Raw genomic sequence first — 22,585 nt, forward strand, 5'->3', positions numbered from 1 at the left:
TGTATGACCAAGGGAATACAGCAGAAGTGATGGTATATTACTTCCAAAATTAGGTTACAGAAGACATTGAAGCTACCATCTTGTTCGTGTTTTAAGCTGCTATGTTTGGGGAGTGGGGGAGATTTGTTATGCAGCGGTAGCTAACTGATACGTATACACATATAGAGATATGATTTTTCACACACCCAGATAAGGGATCAAGCCTTGCTAACTATTTTGTATTTTTACTTCCTTTGAATTAATGATCAATGCCCAGAAGTGGGATTTCTGGGTCAAAGGATATGACTATCTCAGGGTCATGTCACTGGAAAAATTGTATGCAACATACACAGCTACCAACAAGGAATTAGCATTACCAGTTTTAATGCAGCCATGCCAGCATTGAGTATTACCACTTCATTTTATTTAATTGTGCCTGTTAACATTCATTTTCTCGTCCACATTTTTTTTTCTTCCAGTTTTGTTCAGATATAATTGACATACAGCACTGTAAAAGTCTAAGGTGTACAACATAATGATTTGATTTACACGCATAATGAAGTGATTATCACAATAAGTTTAGTGAACATCCATCATCTCATATTAAAAATTATCTCATTAAAAATTAAAGAAATGGAAAAATTTTTTCTTGAGAACTCAGGATTCACTCTCTTTCATATATAGCATACAGCTGTGTTAACTATATTTAGCATGTGTACATTACATCCTTCATACTTATTTATCTTACAACTGGAAGTTTGTACATTTTGACCACGTTCATCCAATTCCCACGCTTCCCACTCCCTGCCTCTGGTAACCAGGAATCTGATCTCTTTTTCTATGCATTTGTTTGTTTTTGCAGTGTAATTGACCTAAACATTTTGTTAGTTGCTGTTATACATTGTCCACATTCTTTTAAACCGTTACACTGTGTTTGGGTTTTAGGAGGCTCTGCTGACATGCAGTGTGACATTAGACAGGCTGCTTTCTCCTTTCTAAGCCTCAGTTTCCCCACCCACACTTTAAAGATGTCCACTGACATCTTTAAAGGGAAAAGAACTTACATTTATTAAGCAAGTACTATGTACCCTCACTCCGTGCTAAGCCCCCCTTAATGTATATATGTGTTGAACACTTACTTTATGCCAGACCCAGTTCTGGACATGGGATACAGAAGTGAATGAAACAAAGATCTCTGCTCTCATAGACCCTTTATTCCAGTGGGGAGAGATGAACAAGAAGTAACACAAGTGAGTGAATATGTAGCAGTGTAGATAGTAAAAGTGTTACGGAGAAAAACAAAGGAGGGAAAGGGGATGAGAAATACTGCAGGGCTGAGTTTAAATTTTAAGTAGGGTGGTCAGAGAAGGCGTCAGGGAGAAGGTGATGCTTGAATAAAGATTTAAAGATGGTTTTTAAAAAAAGATTTGGGAATTCCCTGGTGGTCTAGTGGTTAGGACTCGGTGCTTTCACTGCCTTGGCCTGGGTTCCATCCCTTGTTGGGGAACTAAGATCCCGCAATCCATGCAGCATGGCCAAAAAAAAAAAAAAAAGGGAGCCATGGGGATGTCTAGGGAAACAGCATGCAAGACGGAGTAAACAGCCAGTGTAAAGGTCCTGGGGTAGTACCATGCCTGGGTGTGTTGGAGGAACAACGAGGAGGCCCATGAGGCCAGCATGAGTGATGGGGAGAGAGGGAGGAGGTGAGGGCAGAGAGAGGACAGGGCAGGTCCTGCAGGGCCTTGTGGGCCAAGGGGAGAACTGGGGCTTTTATCCACGGGAGGTGGAGCCTGCAGAGCTGTGGGCAGAGAAGGGCGGGACCTGTCTCAGGTGCTCACAGGCGCCCTCTGATGGCTGTTGAGGGGAGAACAGACTGTGAAGGGCGAGGGCAGGAGCTGGGGGAACTGGGGTGATGGCCACCGCACTGGTCCATGTGAGCGACGATGGGGCTGGACCAAGGTGGTGGCCACGTACATGGTAAGAAGCAGCCAAATTCTGGATATACTTTGAAGGTTAAGCCCACAGGACTTAGTGACAGACTGTGTAAGAGAGAAAGGGAGGAATCAAGGATGACATCAAGGGTTTTGATCAAACAACTTTGAGGATGGAGGTGCTCCCAACAAAGACTCTCATTGGATCCTTTGACAACACTGTTTGGTAGAGTTACTCATTACTTCCGATTTCCAGCTGGGGAAACTGAAGCTCAGAGAAGTAAAGCAGGTACCCCAAGGTCACACAGCAAGAAGTGTCTGAGATGGGATTCAAACTCAGGTCCATCTGACTCCAAACCTATGCCTGTCTGACTTCGGAGACTAACTGTGTCTCTCTCTCCCAGAGCTCCAGAGCCTTCCCATTCTCCCCCACTTCCATCTCCTCTTGCCATGACAACGAAACGTAGTGTGTTAGTTTCTGATGGCTGCTGTAACAAAGGACCACAAACTTGGTGGCTTAAAATATTATCGTGGAGGTCAGAAGCCTGACACGGATCTCACTGGGCTAAAATCTAGCTGTCAGCAGGGCTGGCTCCTTCTGGAAGCTCCAGGGCAGAATCTGCCGACTGGTTTTTTTCCAGCTTCTAAAGGCCACCTGCATTCCATGGCTCGTGGCCCCCTCCTCCATCCTCAAAGCCAGCAGTGGCCAGTGGAATCTTTTCTCACAACCAGTCCCTCTAACACTGATGGTTCTGACTCCCTCTTCCCTGTTGAAGGACTCGTGAGATTACATTGAGCCCCTGTGGTTAATCCAGAACAATCTTTCCATCTCTCCATCAGCTGGTTAGGAACCCGAATTCTATCTGCAAATTTAATCCACCCCCTACCCCTTGCCATGTAACGTAACACGTTCACATGTTTAGAGGGATTGGGATGTGGACCTTTGGTGGGGGGGGGAGACACTCTGTCTCATATGCAGTGAGCTCACAAGGGCCTCTGTGACCTCATCATCCCCTGGGACCCAAATGTACAGGGAGCCCCTCCCACATGGTTGCTGGATGGGCAAACTTCTCACCAGAGATGTGAACCTAAGTGTCCTGACCCTCCAGCTGCCATGGGAGCCCAACCTGAGGCAGGTCAGAAGCCTTGCTCGAGGGTCCAGACCCTGTTTAAGAGGGTCAAGTCCTTACTCACCAAAACCCACCTCCCTCCTTGACGCTGGGCTGTAGCCACGTATATGGGTACGTGTTTGGGCATGTGCCTGAAAGCAAACTGAGCATCTCCCAACACAGCAGCTGAGTTTGGGCACAATTGGCCTCCCAGCACTTCCAGCCAGGACGGCAAGGGGAGAAGGGTACGCTGCCCACCCCTCTGCATGGCCCGCTCCTCTCCCAGCAGACCTGGATGGAATGCCACCTTGAAGCAGCCAGGACCGGGTAGGCCTTGGACTGGGAGGGGGTTCTGGAGATGTGTCTGGGGAAGGAGCTCCAGCCTGGCTGAGTGGGGGTGGCAGCCGGGTCTGTCCTGCAGGCGCTGGACACTGGAGAGCAGTTGATGGTCCCCACGGCTATTGTGGAGGTAGATAATGAGGGAGACTTGTGGGAGTTTCTCCTCTCGGGAGCCATGGCTGGGGCGGTGTCTCACACGGGCACGGCCCCTCTGGACCGTGCCAGGGTGTACATGCAGGTGCATGGGGAACATGGCGCTGGAGCTGTTGGGATGGGGGTGGGCGGAAGTGGAGCTGATGGAGTTCAGGATGGCGACGAGGGTGTAACCGGAAACAGGTATGAGGGCGGGGCGGGGACAGGGGTCGGAGTCGAGAGGATGGTGCCAGAGACAAGGATTGGGGTGAGCTTCAGAGAACTGAGGATGGGGTCTTTGAAGACAAAATAGGACTGGAGAGGAGGAGAAGATGAGGGATGAGATGGGAATGTGAGTAGGGGTTGGGTTTGGGTCTGGGTCGTTTTAGAGAATTCTGTGACTAGCGAAGGAAGGCGTTGAAGAAGGAACGGGGATGGGAGGGGGTAGGTTTGGAGTTGGGCAGCTGGAGACCCGAGAGGTTGAGCTCCAGGCTGGGATGGGGATGGAGAAGGGGTGGAGGGCTCCTCAGAGGGCCAGGGGCCTCCGTATCCTCAGGTCTACTCCTCCAAGACAAATTTCATGAATTTGCTGGGAGGTATACGGAGCGGGGGCGGGGTGTGTGTGTGTGTGTGTGCTTCCTGTGAAGAGGCAATGGTATCAACGTACTAAAGATCGCCCCGGAGTACACCATCAAGTTCTCTGTCTTTGAACATGTGGGGGGATGGTCTGCTTTGCCCAGCCCCACCCTCAAGCCCTCACCTCTCCTGTACCCATGACCCCCAAAGCCCATATCCTTATCCAAGACATACGTTCATCCTCCAGGTCCCAGACCTCTTCCCCTGGATGAGTTTCAGGAAGGAAGGAAGGTTAGTTATTCTCCCACTTTCCTCTCTCCTGTCCCAGTGTAATAATTACTTCTGCGGAGTGCACGAGTCCCCACCCTTTCAGGAACGTCTCCTTGCCAGCTCCCTGGCTGTGGCCACTCTCCAGACGCTCATCAACCCCATGGAGGTAAGAGAATATCTGCCCCATAGAAGATGAAACATGATTAGGTGGCAGCTGCTACCGCTTCCTCCTTCCCCTTCCCCTCCCCCTCCTCCTCCACCTCTTCCCCCTCTCCCTCTTCATGTAGGATATGTATCGAACTTGTATTCCGGATGGCTACCTGGTGACCTCAACACTATTTACTGAATGGGTCCTCTCCTTTCCCCCAGCAATGACCCAAGACGCCACAATTGTAATTTACTAAATTGGGTAAATTACCTATATTTGTATATATTGGGGTTTATTTCTGACCTTTCTCTTCTTGTCGCTCTGGGGTCTCTTCATGCACTACTATCTTTCAATTTATTTTTTTTTAGTGAATAGACTTTATTTTGTAGCACAGTTTTAGGTTTACAGAAAAATTGAGCAGAAAGTACAGTGTTTCCATATACCTCTCGCACATATACAGTTTCCACTATCATTGACATCTTGCATTTCGGTAGTAAGTACTTTGGTTAAAATTGATGAGCCAATATTGATACATTATTATTAACCAAAGCCCAGAGTTGACATCAGGGTTGCCCTTTGTGTTGTACTTGCTATGGGTTTTGACAACAAGCAGCCACCATAATAGCATCACACAGAATAATTTCACTGCCGTAAAAAGTCTCTGTACTATACCTATTAACCCCTCCCTCCTTCCCCCAGTCCTTGGGGACCACTGATCATGTTACTGTCTAGGTAGTTTTGCCCCACCATTTTTTCTTCTTTTGGCCGCACCACGGGGCCCGTGGGATCTTAGTTCCCCGACCAGGGATTGAACCCGCACCCACTGCACTGCAAGCGTGGAGTCTTAACCGCTGGACCACCAGGGAAGTCCCAGCTCCGTGTTTAATTTTTGAGGCTTGATATTATGTCTTATTATTTTCCATCCCTTCTCTTCTTTATCAGTTTTCCAAGCTATTCTCTGTTCGAGTTTTTCCATTCAAACGTAAGAAGCAATGCACCTCGTTCAGAGCACAAAATCACCTACCGGTATTTGTTTTTTACTGGAATGATGTTCAATTCATAGTTGAGTTTAGAGATTATTGCCATCCGTATAATATCGGTTCTACATATCCGAGAACATTTCCATTTGTTCAAGTCTCCTTTTTTGCTCTTTAATGGTCTTTTAAGTTTTCTCCACATAATTCTTGCCCTTGTCTGGTTGTTTCTTTTTTTTGGCTGCTTTGGGTCTTCATTGCTGAGCATGGGCTTTCTCTAGTTGTGGCGAGAGGGGGCTACTCTTCGTCGCGCTGCCTGGGCTTCTCATTGCGGTGGCTTCTCTTGTTACGGAGCAGGGGCTCTAGGCACGCGGGCTTCAGTAGTTGTGGCTCGCGGGCTCTAGAGAGCAGGCTCAGTAGTTGTGGTGCACGGGTTTAGTTGCTCCGTGACATGTGGGATCTTCCTGGACCAGGGCTCGAACCCGTGTCCCCTGCATTGGCAGGTGGATTCTTAACCACTGCGCCACCAGGGAAGTCCCCATTCTTTATATATATATTCTTTTCCATTATGGTTTATCACAGGACATTGAATATAGTTCCCTGTGCTATATACAGCAGGACCTTACTGTTTATCCATTCTGTATACAACAGTTTGCATCTGTGAAGTGTTTTTGGTTTTGATTGTTGCATAACAAATTACTGCACTCAGTAGCTTAAAATGATACAGATTTATTATCTCATTGTTTCTGTGGGTCACGTCTGGGCACTGGCTAGTCGGGTCCTCCGCTCAGGGTTTGATCAGGTGGAAATCAAGGTGTCAGTTGGGCTACCAATGAACCCATCTGAGGCTTGCGGTCCTCTGGGAAACTCCCTGGTTGTTGGCAGGATTCATTTTCTTACGATTGTAGGACCGAGGTCCTCAGCTCCTGGAGGCCACCCACTGTTTCCTGCCATGTGATCCTCTCCATAACAGTTTGCTTGTTTGAGACCAACCCGAGGGAATTCCCTGATGGTCCAGTGGTTAGAACTCTGCACTTTCACTGCCGAGGGCCGGCTTCGATCCCTGGAACTAAGATCCCACAAGCTGTGACATGGCATAAAAAAAGAGAAAAGAAACAACCCGAGAGTGTTTCTGATGCTTCCAATCTCTCTGACGCCTTCTGTCTCTGGCAATAGACTCTCTTTTAAAGGGCTCTCCTGATTGGGTCAGGCCCACCCAGGACGATTTCTCTTGCTTAACTGGTTAGGGGCTTTATTACATCTGCAAAATCCCTTCAGCTTTGTCATATCGTGTAACCTGACCGAGGGGAGTGACAGCCCATCACATTATTCACAGGTCTCTAGGCATGTGGGCTTCAGTAGCTCAAGGGCAGGAGGGAGGGCATTAAATAGATCATGCTATCAGGGGGATGGAAATCTTGGGGACCACCTTAGAATTTTGCCTACCACACTCGGTGTGCTGTCTTTTGCACGATTGTAGAGCTGCCAATATTTTGATATTGGGGCATTTCATAAAAATTCCAGTAACTGGCTTCTTTCAGAAAATTGGCAGATCTGGCTACCTGGGGTCCACGCTTGCACAGCACTACATTTGGCTGGCGTTAGGGCAGAGCTGCAGCAGACCCCACCCGGCTCACATCTCTTCCCTCACCCTTTTTTTTTAAAAAATTTTTTGGCCACGCCATGCGGCCTGCGGGATCTTAGTTCCCCGACCAGGGATCGAACCCGCGTCCACTGGACCGCCAGGGAAGTCCCTCCCTCACCCTCTTGGGCTGAGAGCACATACAGGCCAAGGCATCCGAGTTTGAAACTCAGCTGTGTGCGTCCCTGAGCAGTTTCCTCCTGTGTAGATGGGGACAGTGGCCATGGTTGGGGGTCACTGAGAGGATCAGATCAAACAAGCCACCTCACTCCTCATCCTCCCCGGGTGCTGAAGACACAGCTGACCCTGTGCCGGACTGGCCAGTAAAGGGGCTGCTGGACTGCGCCAGGCACACCGTGGAGCAGGAGGGCACCCGCGCCCTTTACCGCGGCTACCCACCCATGCTTGGCGTCATTCCCTACGCCTGCACCGACCTGGCCGTCTACGAGGTGTGAGTCCCGCAGAGGGGGGTGTCAGGGCAGGCCTGTAGAGAGCTTCCTCCTGGCCTTTTATTCTTTTTTTTTTTTGGCCATGTGGCATGTGGGACCTCAGTTCCCCGACCAGGGATCGAACCCGTGCCCCTGCAGTGGAAGTATGGGCTCCTAACCACTGGCCCACCAGGGAAGTCCCTCTCCTGTCCTTTTTCTCTTGTAGATGCTCAGGTGTCTCCGGCTGAAGTCAGGCAGGGACATGGAGGACCCCAGTGGCCCGGTCAGTATGTCGTCCGTGACACTGTCCACAACCTGTGGCCAGATGGCCAGTTACCCACTGACTTCGGTGCGCACCAGGATGCAAGCCCAAGGTCAGCCTGGCCCTAGAGGCGACCTCGCATGCCCCTCCCCACCTTGCCTCCGCTCTCTGAACTTTCTCATCCCCCCCCAGACTGACTCCTAAACTCTCCATATCTGATCCCGGCCACCTCTGCTGACCTCTGAACCCACCAAAACTTACACTCACCCCCAAATCTGATCCCAGCCCTTCAGTTAACCCTGCACATCACTAAAGCGAACATCCAGCTCCCAAATGACTCCCACAAACCTCCTTGAATGTGACTCAGGGCCCCATACTGACCTCAAGACATATAGTCCCCAAATGACCTCCCAACTTCTCCACATCGGACCCAGCCCTCAATTGACTCCAGAAGTCAAACCGTTTCCAAATTTGCCAAATCTGACTCTGAGACATCCCCAAACTCATAACCACCTGCTGCACTATCCTGGGAACTCCCCAAATGTGACCACCCCCCAAAGGGGCTCTCAAACCCCTAAACAAATCCTCAAAGATCCAAACAGGTCCTTAGCCCACCACCCTGATCTTGAAAATGTCCCCAAACTACCCCTTAGCACAATCCCCAAATCTCTAGCAGATCTTGTAAGTTGGAATGTTTTCTAAGATGTTCCCTACAACAAATCCTGAAAATTCCTACCCCTCACTCTCCCCAAATTGACCAGTTTCCTCTAAAAGTCTTCCAAACTTCTTTCCAACTGACACCCAGACCTCTTGCTCCTGGCTTCACTGCCCCCACCCAACTTTCCAGCCCGTGCCCCCCTCCAGGATGCCCAGTCATCTCTGGCCCAGGCTCTGAGCTTGCCACTGTCCCCGCAGACACCGTGGAGGGTTCGAACCTCACCATGCGTGGAGTCTTCAGCGGATCCTGGACCAGCAGGGCTGCCCGGGGCTGTACAGAGGCATGACCCCCACGTTACTGAAGGTGTTGCCAGCAGGTGGCATCAGCTACGTGGTGTACGAAGCCACGAAGAAGACCCTGGGCGTATAAGCAGTGAACTCGGCATACCCTGGGCAGAAATGGACAGGAGGATCCAGTGTTCCCTGGCCCCAAAGAACACTCCAGGCTTGGGACCCAGGGTGGTTTTTGTCAGAAGCAGGCTGGGGGCCTGGGTCAGAAGATTCCTGGAGGGACTTCCCTGGTGGCTCAGAGTTTAAAAATCCACCTGCCAGTGCAGGGGACATGGGTTCAACCCCTGGTCCAGGAAGATCCCACATGTCATGGAGCAACTAAGCCCATGTGCCACAACTACTGAGCCTGCGCTCTAGAGCCCGCGAGTCACAACTACTGAGCCCGCGTGCCTAGAGCCCATGCTCTGCAACAAGAGAAGCCACCGCAATGAGAAGCCCGTGCACCGCAACGAAGAGTAGCCCCCTCTCGCCGCAACTAGAGAAAGCTTGTGTGCAGCAACGAAGACCCAATGCAGCCAAAAATAATAAATTAAACAAATAACTTTTTTTTTTTTTTTTAAAAAAAAAAAGAAGATTCCTGGAGCCTCCCCCACAGGGTGCAGCCTGGGACTAGTTTGGACTCCAGTCTGACTCGCTGTGACTTGTGAATGTGGTGACAACCAGGAATAAAGTGACGGTTTCTGCTGGACGTGTCTGGGATACCTGGGTCCAGGAGGGCAACTGGGGATCTGTTATACCTGGGTCCAAGAGAGGAGCTGGTTATCTGTAATCTCTGGGTCTAGGACAGAACTAGGACTCCCTGGGTCCAGCAAGAAAGCTAGGGACCTGGAATCCTTGGTTCCAGGAAGTGAGCTAGGGACGTGGAATCCTGGGTCTAGGATGAGAAGTGGGGACCCGGTATACCTGGGTCCAGCGGGTAAGCTGGGAACCTGGAATACCCTGGGTCTAAGAAGGAGCTGGGTATCTGGATCCCTGGGTCCTGGAGCGACAATAGGTACCTTAGGCCCCTCAGTCCTGAATGGGAATTGGAAGCCTGGAAGATGCCTAGGTCTAGGAGAGAAATTGAGGGCCTAGGATCAGAGCTTGGAGATCGGATCCAAAGACCTTATGTGAAGCGGGTGTGGGGTGTGGAATTAGAGTCTGGGATCCCTCGGTCCTGGGAGGAAACCAAAGGCCCTAGACCCTTTAGTTCGGGAGGAGAGCTGGTTCCGTGAGTGCTGGAAGAGAAGTGGGGGCTCTAGATCCTTGGGTGGAGAGAGGAGAGGGGGTACAGAGGATCCCTCGGTTTCCTCTTGCTCTGGGGCCACCCCACCCCCGGAAGCACCCGTCTCCAAGGCCTCAAGCAGGCCACGTGCATGGCCTACCCAAGCCAGGTTCCTGAGGCGCTAACCCAGACGTCAGGCCTGAATTCCGGCAGCCGGTCACCAATGCCCACGTCGGCTGCCATTCAATCCGGCTACGGCTAATCCCCTCCCGCCGTCTGGTGGCCGGCCCCGCCCCAATGCAGCTGCGCTTCCACTGGCTCCCACCAAAACGAAGCACCTTTATTTCCTTCATTGCCATTTGTCAGGAGAGGTGTCAGTCACCTTACGCCCGCCCCCGCCACTCAACCATTGGCTTAGAGACAGGACTAGAAAAGGATTCTGGTTAAGACCGAAAGTAATTCAGTCCAAACGCAAGCGCATCACACAGATCTCTTCAAAGACTGGATACGTTGATTGCCAATCTCTAGAAAAACCTCCTTCCATGTGTACTCATTGGTTTGCGCAGACGACTATCTCGCCGGTCGCCCGCCCAGCCGTTCAAAGAAGCCTTTCGCCAGATCCCTCCTTCCTGTCCACTTGACTCTTCGGAGCCATCAATCCTGTTCTGAAGCCGCCCACCGATTCTGGAACTCCCGCTTCATTGGGCCTCGGGTCTTCTCGGATCTCCTCGATTTGCCCTCACAACGCCGGCAGCCCGCAGCCCACTGCCTCGGAAAGCTGTCGATCTCGCGGCGCCTCCCGCCCACTGCCCCTCGCGGCACTCCGATTGGTCGCTCGCCTCCAGAGCCCGTGATTGGTGTTCCGGGAGCAGCAGCCGCCTTCCATTGGCCCGGGGGCGCCGTCCGTCAAGCCGGCGTCGGGAGGGGGCGTCCCTCTCCCCCCTCGTCGTCTTTCCAGCCGCTGGGTTCCCAGAGTGCTCCGCGGCCGTGTGGAGCGAGGCCTTGTTCCCGCGTTGAGCCGCTGCTGCCGCCGCCGCCTCCTCAGCTTCAGCCTCCGCGCCAGGCCCGGCCCCGCCGCGCCATGTCGGACTACAGCACGGGAGGACCCCCGCCCGGGCCGCCGCCACCCGCCGGCGGGGGCGGGGGGTCCGGAGGAGCCGGGGGTGCCGGAGGAGGCCCGCCGTCGGGCCCACCGGGCGCGGGGGACCGGGGCGGCGGCGGTCCAGGCGGCGGCGGCCCGGGCGGAGGGTCAGCCGGGGGCCCCTCGCAGCCGCCTGGCGGGGGTGGCCCGGGAATCCGCAAGGACGCCTTCGCAGACGCAGTGCAGCGGGCCCGCCAGGTGAGGAGGCCGCGGGCCTGAGGGGCGCGCGCGCGGGCGGGGGAGGGGGCGGGGTCACGTGCGCGCGCGGGGTCGCGGGGGGGCGGGGCCGCCGCGGGGTCACGTGGGGCGGTGGGCGGCGGCCTGGGCCTCCCCAGACACCTGGAGTGGCCCCCCCCCCAACCGGGGGTGACCCCCTGCAGGGGGAAGGGTCGTCTGGGGTTCACCCAAGAGCGGCCCCTGGGTGTGCAGGGTACCTGGAGCGCGGGGACTCACTTGGGGACTTCCCTCCCCCGTTAGGACATTCTCCACTTCTGGAAGCAGGGGGTTCGCCTTCCCAGGGAGGTCTTGCTGAACCCCCACCTCCCCATCAGGGTAAAGAGCACTGTTTGCCCCCAACCCGGTCCCATTTCTGCCTGCTCCCCAGGAAGGAGGGACTTCGGGGGTGGGGGGGAAGAAAAGTCCTCTTGAGCCTGGAAAGTGGAAAGGGGACCCTTTGGCTGCCAGGCAGTGGCCAAGTACTTAGTTGAAATGGGGAGGGTGGGCCTGGGGACTGGCTCTTTTTGATGCTTCTGGTGACTTGAAAGCATGGTCTGTCTCTTTTGGGGAGAGAAGGGAAGGGTCCCATCACTGTGTTTTAGGGCATGATGACTGCATGGAGGTGTCACATGCTGGTGTGTGACCTCCCCGCTCCATTTCGGCCTCCGCATGGTCTGAGGGGAGGAGGCCCATAGAAAGTTAGGACTGTTGACCTTTCAAAAGGGGGCTGACCCGGCTCAGGCCATTGAGTGCTTTCTCACTCAGGTTTGTCCCAAAACCTCCAGGACACAGTGGGAGGTCCCGTTAGGGGAATGCCCTCTTTCCCTCCCAGCGTGGTCTGTGGCTTTCACCTCTGGGGTGGGATAGGGTTCTAAGCTGAACTTGATCTGTGGCTTTCACCTCTGGGGTGGGATAGGGTTCTAAGCTGAACTTGATCTGGTTGCCCCAAAACTGTCTTGATTGAGAAGCAACTATAACAAGGGGAGTTGGTGCTGTCATTTGGGGTGGGAAAAGGCCCCATCTAGGCATCCCAAAAGCTTTGGCTCAAAGTGTTTAAAAAAAAAAAAAAAGTTTTAGAGGTGAAAAGGTAGATCCTCAGCTCATGGCTTGTGTTTCTTTGGAAAACTTATAATGATTCTACCAGCAGACTCTGGTCTTAAATTTCTTGGGTTGGAGTTTATTTGACGTTGCTGTTCATGTGTCTGAAATGTAACATGTGTTCCGAGAAAGGTCTTCTGTTTTGGTCAAAATGAGGGTTTCAGATGCCTTGAAGCAAAAACTTTCCTAAGATTTGTTGAACAAATGTGAAGATTTTGAGGGTGAGGGAGATGAAGGAAAATTGTGTTCTTCAGCATCCCAGAGGACCAGGAGCTTGGGCAAGGGAATGTCTGAAAGTTCTCCCTGGAGGAGGGGCCCTGAGGACCTTCCCTGGCACCTGAACTTCTGTTCCTTTCACCCCTAGAACAAGTCAGTGTGGATTACACTCTGGCCACGAACAATTTAGGCACAAATCTCATAGAGAAAAAGGAGTCTTGAAATTCCTGAATAACTCTTGAACTCTGAGGCTTTGGGTAAAAAGTTTTTCTAGGTCTTAACCCACAGGCTCTTACCCAAATCTGGGGGAAGCCACTCCCAGGCCAGACAGCAAGACCTGTTGGGTTTAATGAACCAGAAAAGTCGATCTGAGCACCATTGGAGGGAGGTTTTGGGTGGTAATTCTTCTCTGCTTACAACTTCATTTCTAGATCGCAGCCAAAATTGGAGGTGATGCCGCTACAACAGTGAATAACAGCACTCCTGATTTTGGTTTTGGAGGCCAAAAGAGGCAGTTAGAAGATGGAGGTAACTACCTGCTGGAGGGGCAGTGGGGAGAGAGTGAGGTGCCTTTGTTTGAATGTGGTTCAAAGTGGGGGGAGTGTGCTGCCATTTTGGTCTTTTAAAACCTCAGCGATCCCAGCTTTGTTGTCTCTTTTTGTTCGGGCTGCCATCCTGAGGTATCAGGTGGCTTAGTGGAGGGCAGATTGATTGTGACCAGATCCAAGTTGTAAGTTCTCAAGACTGTTCCTCCCCTCCTGCCAAGCTAGGGAAGTGTTGGCAGTTCTCTCGAGGCCCCACATCAGTGCAGTGTGGCTGGCCCCGGGGCATGCAGTGTGATCCAGAGCAGCCCAGAATATCAACTCAGTGATCGGTCTGACTTCCCTAAGGCAGGTTTGGTCCTAAGCCGGAAGGACTCGGGTGCCACCGTAATTTTCCCCCTGTTACAAAGGGCTTCTTATTCCTGAGTGTCAGTGGGGGGGGGAATTGATGAAGTCTGGCCCCTCTCAGGGGTTGATCTCTGCTACTCTCCTGTCCTGGCTCTGATGTGGGGGCTGGGGGACAGGACGATTGTCTTCCAGGACATGTGGCACCAGCATCAGATTTGAGGCAGCTGTGGGTGGGTGGGTGGGTGCCGCATCTGACATCCTCTTCTTTTCACAGACCAACCGGAGAGCAAGAAACTGGCTTCCCAGGGAGACTGTAAGTCCACTGGGTGACACAGGCAGAGGGCAGCTTCAGGATCTTAGGAGGTTTCTAGCAGTGGGGAGCTGGAAGTACTGAGCAGACAACACCTCTCCTTCATGGAGGCTCTTGGTGTTCCTCTGGGGTCCATGAGCTTTAGAGAACCCAGAGCCTGGGAATTGAGGCAGAAACCTCAAAGTGTGTGTGGTTGTGAGGCGGGCTCCATTGCTTTCACTCGGGAAGGCTCGGAAGCACTGTGATCAGTGCTAGTTGCCCCTCGTGCAGGCAGGAATGCCTGGGGCCGGCAGTGTTTGGGGTCCCAAAGAGGAGCCAGGCCAATCTTTCCTTTGGATTTTCTCTCTGCAGCCATCAGTTCTCAGCTCGGACCCATCCATCCTCCCCCCAGGTAAGTTGTGAGTTGGAGAACATGTCATTTCTTTCCTCGCTATCTCTGGCCTTTTGTACCGACTGGAGGGAGGGCTCTGTCTGAGGCCACAGCGTTTAGGGCTTTATCGCCCGCTGGCCGACCAGGGAAAGGGACGAAAAGCAGAAGGAGTCTCATTTGTCCCTTGTGCTTACTGTCTGGGGGCTGTACAGAGCCCGGGCTGTGGCTGTTAGCTGTGATGAGGGAGGGCGTCTCTGCGCCCTCTTGCTTCCTTTGTTTGGGACAGTAGGAGCACAGCTACCCTCCTCCTAGAAAAGGCTGGGGACTGACCTTGGCCTTCTCATCTGTCTGCCGTAGATTCTTGTTCCCTGAGAGCTGGAGGAGCCGGGGGGTCGGGGTGGGGGGAGAGTCTTTCTTACCTTTTTGCCCCAGAATGACCTCACTGAATCTGACGTAGAATCCTTTGTGAAGGATCCTGTTATTCTTTTTTTTTTTTTTTTTTTTTAATTGGTTAAAGTTTTGTGAAATGCAGTAAAAACAACTTACTGGGAGAATGAAATGAAAAAGATACAAAGCCATTTTTTAAAAAAAATTTATAGACATCAGATGACACCATCAGATTTCTGTGAAAGTGTCCCAAGTTCTTCTTGCCCTGAGTCGGTGGGGCAGCACTGGTCCAGGGGTTCACGCCACCCTAGACCAAGCTTCTCATGGCCCAGAAGGAGAAACTGAGGCCCCGAGAGGTTGGGTGATCTTCTGTGGGCCGAGGGAGCCCCCGAGCATTGTCAGGCACTGCTTGGGCCTGTGGGGGCTTGGTCCCCATGTCATAGAAGGCAGAGCCTGTGGCTTTGGGGGTCTTTCTCCAGGAGGCCCTCTGGCTCTTCCTTCCCCCCTACTTCGCTCCTCCTTGAGGCTGACTCTCGTCGTCTCTCTTTGCAGGACTTCCATGACAGAAGAGTACAGAGTCCCAGACGGCATGGTGGGACTAAGTGAGTGTGGGTCAGCCGTAATCAGGGATGCCCATTATCCCCCTGTCTCTGGGACAGTCTCCCAGGAGCCCCCGGCAGCCCAGGAACCTCTGGTCTGAAAGAGCCCATTTCCTGCTCTCTCTGTCCCCATCCTCTCTGGCCAGGGGGACAGCGGAGCTCTCAACTTGGCTGCTCCACCCCCACCCTCCGAACATCAGTGGGGCCGGGACCCCCTCCACACAGTCTTCTCAGTGCCAGGCTCCCTGCCTCAATCTGCTTTTGTTCTTTTTCTCCACCTAGTCATTGGCAGAGGAGGCGAACAGATTAACAAAATCCAGCAGGATTCGGGCTGCAAAGTGCAGATCTCTCCAGGTATGGGAAGCCAGATCTGGGCCAGGACAGGCGCTGGGCTGGACTGAGCTGAGCTGAGCGGGGCTGGGCAGGGCAGTGGTGGCAGGGGAGGCTCTTGGGCTTTCTATCATAATCCTGTGACTGCCGTGATTGGATAGAGGTGAAACGGGCTGGTGTTCATTGAGCACGTTTTATGTGCTAGGCTCTGGCGCCTTGAGGTGTAGCTGCAACTCTTATTTTCTTCGGTTTTCTGGTGAGCGGGGAGGGCTGGAATCCAGGACAGGGAGCTGCACCCCAGACCCTGCTCTGACCATGTTGCCACCTGAGCTAAACACCTGGTGGAAAACAGGCGGGAATGTGTGAGGCAGGGGAGCTCATTAGGAAGGAGAGCTGAGGTCAGGCCTTGGTTCAAGTCCAGTTCTGCCTGCTCCTTGGCAAGTGCCTGCTTTGCAGGGCTTTCTGAGGGCTCTCCCTGCCTAACCCATGCCCTTCATTGACTGGAAGCTGCTCATCATCAGTGGTGATGGACAGGGCCCAGGTTTAGGACTTTCTGGAAACTGCCTTGCTTTCCATCTCATCTCTTTTTCCTAAAAGTTTTTTCTCCCTTACTGGATTGTAAGCTTCCTGACCTTGGCCTTGTGTAGAGCAGCCTCCCAAGTGTTTGGGGAGGTAAATTGATCTGTCAGGCCTCCGCACGGTGGCAGAAGTAGCCACTGATTGTTCTGGAGGTCTCCTCATCTCCATGGAAAGTCCTGGTGTCTGCAGGCCCAAGAAGGCATTGACCCTGTCTTCTTTTCTCTCCAGACAGCGGTGGCCTACCCGAGCGCAGCGTGTCCTTGACAGGAGCCCCTGAGTCTGTGCAGTAAGTCCCTGGCTGGGCCTGTCAGTGTGACGAGGAGAGTGGGCAGAAGCTCTCTGGATCCCTTTGAAGTTGAGGGTGACTCCCACACCATGTCTCTCAAGCCTTGCCCTCTCCAGGGGGCTGTCCTGACACTATGATTCCCATGAATCCTGATAGCTGGGGAACCTGGGCCTGAATAGCCCCAGCCCCGAGGACAGGGCCATTTGTCATCTGTCAGACCATGTGGGTTGGAATCGCCTTCCCTGGGACCTGGGTGGAGCTGCCAGGCCAGTCCTCTCTCAGGTGATGACACCCATTCTTCCCCTTCCCAGGAAAGCAAAGATGATGCTGGATGACATCGTCTCTCGGGGTCGTGGGGGCCCCCCAGGACAGTTCCACGACAACGCCAACGGGGGCCAGAATGGCACGGTGCAGGAGATCATGATCCCCGCAGGGAAGGCCGGCCTGGTCATCGGCAAAGGTGGAGAGACGATTAAGCAGCTGCAGGTAAGGGAGTGGGCCCCTCCCCTCCCAAGAAAGTTTCCTCCCTGGGGCTGTGCGTCTGCACACCACTGCCCCCAGCCGCTTTGCCAGGGTCCTTCATCCTTTTTGATCACACCCGGCCCCCCACACGCCTCAGAAAGTCCTTTGAGAGCTCAGCACTGACTCTCAACCTTGGCTGTAAAGGAACGGGCTGGAGTCAAGATGATTTTAATCCAAGATGGATCCCAGAACACAAACGTGGACAAACCACTCCGGATCATCGGAGACCCTTACAAAGTACAGGTGAGTGCACCCTGGGGGCTGGCGAGGGGTTCTGGGGCAGAGAGAGGGCAGGCAGGTAAGCTGGAGATTCATATGCAAGTGGAGAGGTTTTCAAGAGCGCTGGCTTTGAAGTCAGCCCAGGACTTGTTCTCTGCTGAACTCTGCCTCCCGGCCGTTTGTATGTGAGCAGGTGGCCTAAACTCCAGAAAATGGGGGTGCTCACCACGTCTGCCTCTTAGGGCAGTGAATAAAGAGCTCGGCACATGTGTGTTGGTCCTTAGCTTAGGCCCGTGACCCCTGGGCACGCGGTGGGGCGGCGGTGCTTACGTGAGTGCTGTGCTTCATGTGTTTGCAGCAAGCCTGCGAGATGGTGATGGACATCCTTCGGGAGCGTGACCAGGGTGGCTTTGGGGACCGGAATGAGTATGGATCCCGGATCGGCGGGGGCATCGATGTGAGTGCAGGCTTCCCCAGGTGGATGGAGTGCCAGGGTGGGCGCGGGGGGTGGGGGGTGTTGGCCAGCGGGCAGCAGAGGGCCGCAGGCTGGGGACAGAGCCCAGCTGACGCTCCTGCGTCCCGCCCGCCCTCAGGTGCCAGTGCCCAGGCATTCTGTGGGGGTGGTCATCGGCCGGAGCGGAGAGATGATCAAGAAGATCCAGAATGACGCGGGTGTTCGGATACAGTTTAAACAAGGTCAGGGGCCAGCCGGGCGTCTGCTGGGCATGTGGACATGTTGACCAGGTCTGTCCGCTGAGGAGCACTCTTGGGGTCCACTGCAGGTAGCTTAGCACCAGGGTTAGCCTGTTGAGCCTCTGCCGTGCCTCATTACTCCTAGACCAGCAGGACATGCCTCATCGTCTCCCCTCCGGTGGGACAGCCACGTGAGAAAGTGGGTGACAGGCAGGCTTTCCAAGTTGATGGGGGGAGTATGTTTTCTCTTCTGTCAAATTCTCTTTTTCCTCTGCCCCGCCCAAGGGCTCTCCTGACCAAGCCGCTGGGGCCCCTGGGCTGGATTAGCTTGCATGGCCCCAGCTCAGGGCTCCTGCCAACCGTAGTGAGAGTGTCTGAGTGGCCAGTCTGTGGGGAGGAGGGACTCCTCTGTGCTTTTGAGAGATTTGTTGTCAGGTCTTAGTTCTGTCAAGTGCATCCATTAGTTCTGGGGGATACCGGATGCAGAAAGAAGCCTCATCCGCCACCCTGCCTTAGCTGGTTGGTTTCCTTCTCTGGCAGTGTGGGCCCGCCGGCCTTTCTGGCCCCCGAATCCGTGGAGGGCGACGAGCAGCACTTGGAGGCTGAGATATTTCAGACACCTCGCCTGGCCCCGCTTCTACCCTGAAGAGGCGGTGTTACGGGGGTTTGGAGTTGTGCTTCTCTTGTAATTGCGTTTTTGTTCTCTGTGTGCTGCCTCAGATGACGGGACGGGTCCCGAGAAGATAGCTCACATAATGGGGCCCCCAGACCGGTGTGAGCACGCCGCGAGGATCATCAATGACCTCCTCCAGAGCCTCAGGGTGGGTGACGTCGGCTGTGCTGAGGGCTGGTGGGGACAGAGGGGCCAAGCTGGGTTCCTGTGTTAATCCTCCGTCTCCTCCCTGCCCTGCAGAGTGGTCCCCCGGGCCCTCCAGGGGGTCCTGGCATGCCCCCAGGGGGCCGAGGTCGAGGAAGAGGCCAAGGCAACTGGGGCCCTCCCGGTGGGGAGATGACCTTCTCCATTCCCACTCACAAGTGCGGGCTGGTCATCGGCCGAGGTGAGTAGCCCTTCCACGGGCTCCGTCCCTCCCCCGCTCTCCTCCCACCCTCCCTTCACAGCCTGTGGCTCCCGCAGGTGGTGAGAACGTGAAAGCCATAAACCAGCAGACGGGCGCCTTTGTAGAGATCTCCCGGCAGCTGCCACCCAACGGGGACCCCAACTTCAAATTGTTCATCATCCGGGGCTCACCCCAGCAGATCGACCACGCCAAGCAGCTCATCGAGGAGAAGATTGAGGTGGGCTGGGGAGGGGCTCTGGGGGCCTGGGCCCAGTCCTTCTCCCACTCCACTGACTTGTCCGATTCTCTTTCCTCCAGGGTCCCCTCTGCCCAGTGGGCCCAGGCCCCGGGGGCCCAGGCCCTGCCGGCCCCATGGGACCCTTCAACCCCGGGCCCTTCAATCAGGGGCCACCCGGGGCTCCCCCTCAGTGAGTATCCCTGCTGGCTCCCTGGGGTTTGGGGTGGGGTAGGGCTCTGCTGGCAGGGAGACTGGCGGACCCTGTGTCCGTCCCCTCCGCTGAGATGGCCAGCCCCGCCTCGTGGAAGTGCTGAGCGTTTGGCCCCAGAGGTGATCCCGGCCAGCCCCCTGTTTACAGACACATTCTTAAAAGATGCCGCAGGTGTTGCCCCTGGTCTCCACCCACGCGTAGATCCGTGCGTGGTGCGCTTGGGGACTTGCACTTCCTTGAGTCAACACAGCCTGCGGCGCTTGCATCGGTCATGTCATGCCCTCCCCTGGGCCAGGAACCCACAGCGCCACTCGGGGTGCTCTGGGTCCCCGTCCGAGCTGCGGCCATCCTCTGTGGGGGCCCAGGAGCAGCCTGGCTCATGTGTTCCCCGTTCTCGTCCTGCAGTGCTGGAGGCCCCCCTCCTCACCAGTACCCACCCCAGGGCTGGGGCAATACCTACCCTCAGTGGCAGCCACCTGCTCCTCACGACCCGAGTAAGTGTAAGGAGCCGACCAGGGCAGGCGGAGAGGGGGCCGGCCTTCTGGGCCACCGCTCAGCCCACACGTCCTCCTCCTGCAGATAAAGCCGCGGCTGCCGCCGCAGACCCCAATGCCGCCTGGGCCGCCTACTACTCACACTACTACCAGCAGCCCCCAGGCCCCGTGCCCGGCCCAGCACCGGCCCCTGCGGCCCCGCCCACCCAGGGCGAGCCCCCTCAGCCTCCACCTGCTGGCCAGTCGGACTACACTAAGGCCTGGGAGGAGTACTACAAGAAGATCGGTGAGCGCCTGGGCCACGCGGGGGCTCGGCTCGGCTCGGCTCGGCCAGCGAGCGGTGGGCGGGTGGGTGGCCGTCTCCCCAGGCTGGGCTCTGACCTCGGGGCCTGTGTCCCCAGGCCAGCAGCCCCAGCAGCCCGGCGCACCCCCGCAGCAGGACTACACGAAGGCCTGGGAGGAGTACTACAAGAAGCAGGGTGAGCCGGCGGGGCCGCGGGGGGCAGGACCGGGCTCGCCCTCGTGCCGGCCACACTCACCCGCCCTCTGCTCCCCCACAGCTCAAGTGGCCACGGGAGGGGGTCCGGGAGCACCCCCAGGCTCCCAGCCGGACTACAGTGCCGCCTGGGCCGAATATTACAGACAGCAAGCCGCTTACTACGGACAGACTCCAGGTCCTGGCGGCCCCCAGCCTCCACCCACACAGCAGGGACAGCAGCAGGCAAGTGGGAATTGCCACCCTCCTCCTCCTCCTTTCTCCTTCCAACCCCCGGCTACCGTCCATCCTGCCTTAGTGGGTAGCGCCGGAAATCCCTTCCCCTGCGGGGTGTGTCCTTGATGCCTGCAGCGGGGGCCGCGTGGCCAGAGGTCTCCGGGAGTCCCCACGCGCCAAGGGAAGTGTGTGCTGGGTCCAGAGGTTAAACGAAGAGGCCTCCCTCCGCCGGCCCGCTTGTTCCTGTGTAACGCTGTCATGATGCTGGGGGAGACCGCGCGAAACAAATAAAAGGAGGAACTGTTGAACTGGTGGGTAGTCCTGGGGGTGGGGGGCAGGCCGTCCGCTCAGATGCTGGTCGCCATCCTGGCTGCTAACTCACTCAAAATCTGGCCACTTGGGAAGAAAACGGATATTTTTTCCCCTCTCTGCATTACTTTCATGGTTTTTGTTCTTTTGATTCTTTTATTTTTGAAATCACGATCTCTCCCCGCGTGTCCAAGTGACTGTGTGTGCTGCAAGCGGCCCCGTGCAGCTCGGGCCGTGGCCTGGCTGTGGCTCCTCCCGCGGCTCCTCCCGTGGGCTGTGGGGAGGTGCCGAGGGGCCTGGGCCCTCCTGCTCCGCCCAGGCTCGGCCTCTCTGCTCCCGTGCCCGCCTTGTGTCCTGGTCTTGTCTGTGAAGTGGGCATGACGATCGCTGCCACCTTCCAACCTACCTCACAGGGGTGTTGTGGGGACACCGTGATCTCTGACTGTCGTGTTATGATGCGCCGGGCCGCCGGGCCGCCCGCCCTCCTTCCTGAAGACAGGGCCCCCTCCCCCGCTCCCCTCCTCTCCCCTCCCCTCCCCTCCCCCGCTCCCAGCCCTGAGCGCTTCTCTCCCTCCCTCCGTCTCTCTCTCTCTCTCTTTCTCTCCCTCCCTCCCTCCCTCCCTTCCTTCCTCCCTCTCTCCCTGCTTCTTCTTCCTTTGTGTCACTTTCTCCTCCATCAGGGAGCCAGTCTGACTTCAGCCGAGCCCCGGAGCACTGACTAGACAGCTACAGACACATCCTTCGGCCTGCGCTCACCACAGGCTCGGGAGAGGGGCTTCCTGGCCCCCTCCTCGCCCCCGTCCCCCAGTCTCCCGCCTCCCCTCCCGTAGTGACCAATTCCTATCTCTTCCCTCTCTGCAGGCTCAATGAATCGAATGAATGTGAACTTCTTCATCTGTGAAAATCTTTTATTATTTTTTTTCCATTTCTGTTTGGGGGCTTTTTGTTTGTTTTTCTTCCGTTTGTTTGTCGAGAGAGCGATGGCTGCCAAGGGGGGGGTGCCTGGGGAGCCCTCGCTGTGAGTGGCTTGGAGGTCGCAGCACAGGCAGTGCCGGGCTCTCGCTCTCTCGCTCATTCTGTGTGTCTCACATGCTTTTTTTCTTTTAAAATTGGGATCTTTCATGTTGAGCCAGCCAATAGAATATAGCGAGAACTAAATCTCTGCAAAAAAAAAAAAAAAAAAAAATTAAAAAGCAAAAACAAACCTATAAAATTATATATATATATATAAAAAAATCTCTATCATCCCCCCTTCTCCGCCCCACCCCAGCGTTCCTGACACTGCCTCTTTCAGGAGAAAGCAATTCATTCACTCCCTACTACCACCCTTGGCCCTCTTCATGTTTTTAAAATAAACTTTTAAAAAGGAAAAAAAGTCACTCTTGCTATTTCTTTTTTGTAGTTAGAGTTGGAACATTCCATGAACCAGGTATTGGTATCGCAGGAAAACCCGCCCCCGCCCCGCGTCAGGCAGCCCCTCGCCAGGCAGCCCCTCGCCAGGCAGCCCCTCGCTCAGCCTCTCTGCTCCTCCTCTCGCTCTTCCTCCTGCCCCAGCTCAGCTTCCCCGCCGCCCACCCCTCCCGCCCCCCGCCCCCCACCCCCCACCCCCAGGACTGGTCTGTCGTGTTTCATCGGTTCAAGAGGACATTGAAACTGAAAACAGTTGAGAACAAAACAAACAAAAAATTGTATGGCAGTTTTTACT

At 55.0% G+C, this 22,585-nt stretch overlaps 2 protein-coding genes across 3 annotated transcripts; both read left to right on the forward strand.

Annotated features, from left to right (window-relative positions):
- Positions 1-2,932: 2,932 nt before the first annotated feature.
- On the forward strand, positions 2,933-9,361 carry SLC25A41 (solute carrier family 25 member 41). The gene is given in 11 exon segments (XM_059063290.2): positions 2,933-3,106; positions 3,109-3,201; positions 3,424-3,596; positions 4,047-4,106; positions 4,109-4,204; positions 4,395-4,501; positions 7,385-7,422; positions 7,425-7,549; positions 7,755-7,902; positions 8,706-8,738; positions 8,741-9,361. Coding segments are annotated over 11 exon segments (1,092 nt in total). The 5' UTR covers positions 2,933-3,024; the 3' UTR covers positions 8,878-9,361.
- A 1,582-nt stretch (positions 9,362-10,943) lies between these two features.
- KHSRP (KH-type splicing regulatory protein) lies at positions 10,944-22,255 on the forward strand. Of its 2 annotated transcripts, XM_059063277.2 has the most exons (20): positions 10,986-11,341; positions 13,105-13,201; positions 13,838-13,876; positions 14,225-14,264; positions 15,183-15,232; positions 15,512-15,583; positions 16,367-16,424; positions 16,736-16,910; positions 17,091-17,189; positions 17,524-17,622; positions 17,759-17,861; positions 18,579-18,679; positions 18,772-18,916; positions 18,994-19,154; positions 19,235-19,344; positions 19,771-19,859; positions 19,945-20,145; positions 20,261-20,338; positions 20,420-20,580; positions 21,742-22,255. In XM_059063277.2, the coding sequence occupies exons 1-20, from the start codon at positions 11,084-11,086 to the stop codon at positions 21,748-21,750; spliced, it is 2,145 nt and encodes a 714-aa protein (XP_058919260.1). In that variant the 5' UTR covers positions 10,986-11,083; the 3' UTR covers positions 21,751-22,255. The 2 variants fall into 2 exon arrangements, with proteins under 2 accessions (XP_058919258.1, XP_058919260.1); XM_059063275.2 differs by lacking the exon at positions 21,742-22,255 and having other exon boundaries at positions 10,944-11,341; positions 20,420-20,879.
- Positions 22,256-22,585: the final 330 nt, after the last annotated feature.

Source organism: Kogia breviceps, chromosome 4, assembly GCF_026419965.1.
Source record: "Kogia breviceps isolate mKogBre1 chromosome 4, mKogBre1 haplotype 1, whole genome shotgun sequence".
In the NCBI taxonomy this organism is placed as follows: domain Eukaryota; kingdom Metazoa; phylum Chordata; class Mammalia; order Artiodactyla; family Physeteridae; genus Kogia; species Kogia breviceps.

Excerpts from the sequence above, each read along its gene's own strand:
- KHSRP (XM_059063275.2), top strand. The coding sequence starts at position 11,084 with ATGTCGGACTACAGCACGGGAGGACCCCCGCCCGGGCCGCCGCCACCC. Across the intron at positions 14,265-15,182 it reads CCCATCCATCCTCCCCCCAG|GACTTCCATGACAGAAGAGT; the intron begins GTAAGTTGTGAG and ends CTCTCTTTGCAG. Across the intron at positions 15,233-15,511 it reads AGACGGCATGGTGGGACTAA|TCATTGGCAGAGGAGGCGAA; the intron begins GTGAGTGTGGGT and ends TTCTCCACCTAG.